The sequence below is a fragment of the Colobus angolensis genome, unplaced genomic scaffold (genome assembly GCF_000951035.1).
Source record: "Colobus angolensis palliatus isolate OR3802 unplaced genomic scaffold, Cang.pa_1.0 Scaffold726, whole genome shotgun sequence".
In the NCBI taxonomy this organism is placed as follows: domain Eukaryota; kingdom Metazoa; phylum Chordata; class Mammalia; order Primates; family Cercopithecidae; genus Colobus; species Colobus angolensis.
This window is the reverse complement of record NW_012120999.1, coordinates 145,847-152,874: the sequence shown is the minus strand read 5'-3', so window position 1 is coordinate 152,874 and position 7,028 is coordinate 145,847. Positions and strand designations below refer to the sequence as shown.

Here is a 7,028-nt window from a genome sequence, read left to right as displayed (position 1 = left end):
TGTTGTGCTCAAGTAATTCTCCTGCCTCAGCCTTCCAAATAATGGGGAGTACAGGCATGAGTTACCACTCTCAGACATTATACTGTATTTTTAAAATTTGTATTTTCATTGTTTTTGTTATTGTGCTATTTTTAATTTTTTTGTTTTTGATCCTTGGTTGGTTGAATCCACAGATGTGGAACCTGGGGATATAGAGGGCTGCCTGAATTTCCCTTTATACTCAATGCATCTTATGAATTCTGCCTGTCTCACAAGCTACTTATTTACTGATTACTTTTCTATGCTAACACATCTTAAAAGCGTTACCTAGGTCTTGTAAACTGTATGCTTATTCGTCTTCTATAGCAGAATTACATATTTTCAAAACCAAATTCACATTATAGGGCCTTTGAAGTTGTGGTTCCCTCTCTTTCTGTAACCCTCTTACTCCAGGGATTATTTCTGTCATCCTCTCACTTGGGCTCTTCAAGTACCTTCTATTAATCTCCTTTTTGATCTCCCAGCCTAAAACAATTCTCCTGCCTCAGCCTCCTGAGTAGCTGGGACTACAGGCACATGCCACTATGCTTGTTTAATTTTTAAAATTTTTAGTAGAGAAGAGATCTTGCTGTGTTGCCCAGGCTGGTCTCAAACTCCTGAGCTCAAGTGATCCTCTTGCCTCAGCCTCCCAAAGTGCTGGGATTACAGGCATGAACCACCATGTCCAACCTGTTTTTTGTGTGTTTATATCTTTGTGCATGAGTTCATGTAAAAGAACTTCCTCATGAACTATCATTCAGTACTAAAGATGGCCACTTGAAACCACGATTCAATGACCTTTTTCCCTATGATGGTTTTTAAAATGTAGAGTGTAAATTTCCTAGAACACTCAAGTGCATATTTACCGTAGTGTATACAACATTGTTGTACCATAGATAATAAGAATGTGTCAATTGCTTTGAGTTTGCAGACAGAATTACAGTTAGAACAATCATTTTTAGATGTCAGTTTTACTTGTGGTTATAGAAGAGCCCCTGGGGATACAATTTAAAAGTCTGGCTAAGAATATTGTGTCATATTTGTGTGGGTGGCTGTGGTTGAGGCAAAACTTTGTGAGTCATACTCAAAATCTGAGGAATTTGTTTCTTACTTATCTACCATTGTGTTAAGTCTGTAAGCTCTGCATTCAGTTATTTACATGTTTTTGAATAGTGCCTGTCATTAGATTATTTTTGCCACCACTCAAGTTGCTATGGCCACGTGTGAAGACTCTTTGTAGGCCAGTGGATCCAAATGTTAGTGTTATTATTTGGGGGAATTGGTGAAGATGTCGATCCCAGGGCCCTACTACTCCAACAGTCTGTTTGGCTTCCTTCAGTGAGGCTCAGAAACATGAATTTCACTCATTCAGCAAATGCTTGAGTACCTACAGTATATGCCAGGAACTGTTCTGGGTCATAGGAATATATCAGTACTACTGTCTTGTAGCCTTGGGAGTCACTGCTGGGAAAAGGGCAATCACATATTAAATAAGTTAATTACATAATATATTAGAAGGTGATAAGTACTGTGGAAAAAAATAGAGTTGATTAAGGTGAATCAGCAGTATGGGAGTTGGTTTCAATGGGGGCTAAGAATGAAGGTGGAAGTGGGAATGCAGTTTTACCTAGCTCTCAGTATTATTCTGATATGTGTTTCACTATAGTTTGAAAAACACTGCTGTAGACATTATAATTTAAAATGATAATTTAGTATGATTTCCCATCAATTGTGGTTCTTGAAGTAAAAAAAAAAAGTATTGAACACAAACATTATGCTATGAGTTATAAAGAACCACAACAAGTATTTTAGCAATTTTGTTGGGGTATAATTTATAGACCATAAAATTCACCCAATGCAAGTATGTAGTTCAGTAATTTAGTACATTGATGCAGTTGTGTGACCATTATCACAATCCAGTTTTAAAACACTTCTCAAGAAGTTCTGTTGTATTTTCTAATAGTCAGTCTCAGGCAACTACGGATCCTGTTTTCTATCTATGTAATTTTGCCTTTTCTAGAAATTTTTTAAATAAATAAAATCATACACTATTTAGTCTTTTGAGTGTGGTGTGTTTCACTTAGCATCATGTTTTTGAGGTTTATTCACACTGTTGCATATGTCAGTAGTTCATTTCTTTTTATTGCAGAGCAGTATTGGATTGTATGGTTATACTGCACTTTATTCATTCACCAATTGATAAATACTTGCATTACGCCTAGTTTTTGGTTATTTTTGAAGAATGCTGCAAATATTTACATATTTCTCTGTCCACCCAAAGACATTACATATGTCTTCCCCAGTTTTGGGAACTTGGGCAAATTACTTCGTCTCTCCTGGCTTGACTTTTCTTCTCTATAAAATGAGGGAGTTATAGTAAGTATTCTTTCAGGCCCCCTCAATTTCTATTATATAATAATTTAGTGCACAAGTATATATGTGTGTACCCATATAATTACTCTATTTCTTAACCATTTTAATTCATTATTTGAGGAAAACAGTATGCTTCCTGCTTAGGGATGTAAAAATATAACGTTTCATTTAGTAAGATCAATTGTTGAATTGTTCATTTATTTACTTCCACATTTATTAAGTTTTGACTGTTGCTTTGTGCTGAAGATAAAAGATGGAAATCCTTGGGGACCTTAGGGATCTCATGGTGTAACCTAACCCAGATTTGACAGCTCACTGCTTAAAAACCAAACACAAGAGGTGAGGGTTGAGAAAAAAAGCAGGTTTTAATCAGAGAGCCAGCAAACCAAAAAACATTTAAGTGCAATTTTACATTTTAAAATTTACCATAGGGTTTTTAAAGGGCAACTTGGTATGGGATATATATGGGTGTGGTACAGAGTGGGAGGGTCTCTGTGCCTTGTTCTGATGGCTATCTTAAGTAATCACTGGTCCGGAGGTCAGGTTGACTTTGTCCCGATGGTGGTAGACTAATTGTTTGTGACCCCGCTAAGCGGGAGGATTCCACAGGGGTCCTGTGCCTGGTTTGTTTCAAGATTAGCCTCTGGAATTTTTTAAGAGCCTAATTAGATAAGCATGTATTGCTTGAGTAGGGTGTTTAGAGAGGGAAGGAATGAAGAGGTGAGGCGGAGGGAAGGAAGAAGAAGAAAGTGGGTGATTTTTCTTCCTTTTTTTATTTTTTGAGATGGAGCCTCGCCCTTGTCACCCAGGCTGGAGTTCAGTGGTGCCATCTTGGCTCACTGCAACCTCCATCTCCTGGGTTCAAGCGATTCTCCTGCCTCAGCCTCCCGAGTAGCTGGGTCTACAGGCGCCGGCAACCATGCCTCGCTAATTTTTTATATTTTTAGTAGAGATGGGGTTTCCCCATGTTGGGCAGGCTGGTCTCCAACTCCTGACCTCAGGTGACTCGCCTGCCTTGGCCTCCCAAAGTGCTGGGATTACAGGCGTCAGCCACTGCGCCCGGCTGAAAGTGGGGGATTTTTATAACTGAGGACATAGGTTATGGTCGCATAACAGAAAATACACAGCTAGACAGATTAATGAAAATGCTATGGAAACATGGCGGTATGGATACGTGGTAGAAGAACCCTTAACCTTAGGAGATCAGGATTGGCCTCCTAACAGAAGTAATGCTGTGAAGAAGCGGGTGGGTGAGATGAGCGGGATAAGGATGGGCATTTCAGGCAGAGGATAGAACAGTTCTAGAGCAATGGAAAGAGAAAGAGCCTGAAGTGTTTGAGGGCAGAAATGAGTCAACCTAGCTTTAAAAATAATGGGGAGCTACTAAGAGATTTAAATAGAAAATTAGAATTTTTACTAAATTTGATGTTTTTGAAAGGTTGCTCTAGCAGGTTTATGGAAAACAGTTTAAAATATATGTATGGTAGTGGACAGGGAAATGGGCTGAGTGGAGGTAGCGAGAACAGTGAGAAGACTGTTGCTATTGTCCAGGTGAGATATGGCTTTGAACTGAGCTAATAGTTGGGATGGTTTGAGAGATTTTACACAGACACAATGAGATCTTCATAATGGATTAGATGTGAGATAGGTAAGAGAGAAGGCTAGGAAGACTGGCATTTCTCATTAATGGAGCTAGGGATTGGTGTGGGAAGTGCAGAGATGCATAAAGACAGTTTAGTTGTCCTTCGATATATATGGGGGTTTCAGGAACTCCCCCACATCCCTTCTTTAGGAAAGAGATTGGGATGGAAATGAAGATTTCAGAACTGTAACTATATATAAGATCACTGTGAGAATCAAAGGCAATGACATCTGAAATTGCCATGCTAATATTACATAATCACCTGACACAAAGTGGTAGATCTGGGTTTTCTGACTCCAGTGCAGAAGCTCTTCTACTCAGTGAAATATACTCTTGTACCATTATCATGGAGGGGATATAAGCAGTCCCTGGGGTTGTATTCCAATATCTTTAAGATCTTTTCAAGTCTTGAGATTGGAACTAATGTAAACTATGTAAATCAGTGGCTAGTACATAGCATGTGCTATATCAGTGTTTGTGATTATTCTGTAAATCTACAGCAAAATTGACAAAAATGCAAGCCAATGTTTTATTTATGTCTAATTAGTTATAAATAAGTTTGCCGAAAGCAGTAAGAAATATTGCTTGGATAGAGCCACATGCAGTTTCTTTAAAGATTTGGTTAATGAAAATGAAGTTTAAATTAGGTGAAATTCAACAGGTTTTCTGCTTCAAAACGGTAAATAGACAAAGACTGCAGCATTTGATGTGAAGGTGACCTATGTATTGCATACTCTGCAAAACTTGCAGAAGAATTGGCTTAGAAAAAGTGCTGCCTGGCTGCTGCAGAGCTTTGATTAGCATCTGAATAGAGGAATGAAAAAGATGAAACCAAGCATTCAAAATGAGGAGGACTAATGGATTTCCTGCAGATTGGTTTAGTAGTATAGATACTTGAGTTCTGGAATATGCCTGACCTGGTCTGGCTGACTACAACACTTAATCTAAGCTGCAATGCTTGTATTGCTATGTTGAGCTCAGTGTTATAAAAGTTAAAAACCTACCTACTTCTATTTATATTTCCTTGTTCTTCATCAACAAAATTGGATGGTTTCTTGTGAGGGTTAAATGACAGTACATGAAATTACATGAAAACCCAATTGTGGCTGTGGGGAAGGGAGACAGATTTGTAAACCCTGGAGCGAGATTCTGCCTACTCGAGGCTGCTGCTGCTGCTGTGCGGAGACCCCCAATGTGAAGCCACCGTCATCATGTCTGACCAGGAGGCAAAACCTTCAACTGAGGACTTGGGGGATAAGAAGGAAGGTGAATATATTAAACTCAAAGTCATTGGACAGGATAGCAGTGAGATTCACTTCAAAGTGAAAATGACAACACATCTCAAGAAACTCAAAGAATCATACTGTCAAAGACAGGGTGTTCCAATGAATTCACTCAGGTTTCTCTTTGAGGGTCAGAGAATTGCTGATAATCATACTCCAAAAGAACTGGGAATGGAGGAAGAAGATGTGATTGAAGTATATCAGGAACAAACGGGGGGTCATTCAACAGTTTACATATTCTTTTTATTTTTTTTTCTTTTCCCTCAATCCTTTTTTATTTTTAAAAATAGTTCTTTTGTAATGTGGTGTTCAAAACGGAATTGAAAACTGGCACCCCGTCTCTTTGAAACATCTGGTAATTTGAATTCTAGTGCTCATTGTTCGTTATTGTTTGTTTTCATTGTGCTGATTTTTGGTGATCAAGCCTCAGTCCCCTTCATATTACCCTCTCCTTTTCAAAAATTATGTGTGCACAAAGAGGCCACCTTTTTCAGGACATTGCATTTTCAGGCTTGTGGTGATAAATAAGATCAACCAATGCAAGTGTTCATAATGACTTTCCAATTGGCCCTGATGTTCTAGCATGTGATTGCTTCATTCCTGTCACTCCTTCACTCCTGTCACTACTGTGACTTTCAGTGGGAGATGGAAGTTTTTCAGAGAACTGAACTGTGGAAAAATGACCTTTCCTTAACTTGAAGCTACTTTTAAAATTTGAGGGTCTGGACGAAAAGAAGAGGAATATCAGGTTGAAGTCAAGATGACAGATAAGGTGAGAGTAATGACTAACTGCAAAGATGGCTTCACTGAAGAAAAATCATTTTAAGATTTTTTAAAAATCTTATCAGAAGATCCCAGAAAAGTTCTAATTTTCATTAGCAATTAATAAAGCTATACATGCAGAAATGAATACAACAGAACACTGCTCTTTTTGATTTTATTTGTACTTTTTGGCCTGGGATATGGGTTTTAAATGGACATTGTCTGTACCAACTTCATTAAAATGAACGATATTTGTAAAAGTCGTACTAATACTTATTTTATTTTAATTGTATAGAAATGAAAATACCTAAAATAAGGTTTTCTTGCATAAATACTGGAAATTGCACATGGTACAAATTTTTTCTTCATTACTGTACAGTGATGATGTTAATGACTTTAAAGCACTGAAAGTTACTGAAGTGCTTTCTGAATCAAGGATTTAATTAAGGCCACAATACCTTTTTAATACTCAGTGTTCTGTTTTTTTAAAAACTTGATATTCCTGTATGGTGCATATATATGATACAGTTACCTAATCATGTTGAATAAATGGGCATGCAAAAAAAAAAAAAAAAAAAAAAAAAAAAAAATTGTGATTTTCATGTTATTTCATGTAATGTTATTACCCTCAGTGCCAGGCACATTGTAAATGTCCAACCTGTGTTAGTTCCCTTTCTCCTCACTCCACTGCAAGCAAAGAAATAGTTAAAAATTTATTCTTTTTCTCTTAATATTTTTGGGAAAGCATTAGAAAATTGCCTCAGTTAGTTTATTATTGCCTATCTTAGTCTGGGTTTCCTAGACAACAGTGCCTAGAAGCTTATGCTCTATCAAGTGGGGAAATAACAGTGTAACAGAAGTGAGGGAAAAATGAAGCAAGGCAGAGAAGACGGAATGACAAATACAAGGTGACACATAATGGAGCTGCGAACACAGCCAAGTGACCAGGC

The 7,028-nt window shown here is 37.6% G+C and overlaps 1 protein-coding gene across 1 annotated transcript; it reads left to right on the top strand.

Moving 5' to 3' along the window:
• The first annotated feature begins 5,242 nt into the window (after positions 1–5,242).
• LOC105501570 (small ubiquitin-related modifier 1) lies at positions 5,243–6,232 on the top strand. Its single transcript, XM_011927550.1, has 2 exons — positions 5,243–5,550; positions 6,022–6,232. Exons 1-2 carry the CDS (start codon positions 5,245–5,247, stop codon positions 6,025–6,027), a joined length of 312 nt encoding a protein of 103 aa, XP_011782940.1. The 5' UTR covers positions 5,243–5,244; the 3' UTR covers positions 6,028–6,232.
• The last annotated feature ends 796 nt before the right edge of the window (positions 6,233–7,028 follow it).

Coding starts and splice junctions, on each gene's coding strand:
- LOC105501570 (XM_011927550.1), top strand. CDS start 5,245: ATGTCTGACCAGGAGGCAAAACCTTCAACTGAGGACTTGGGGGATAAG.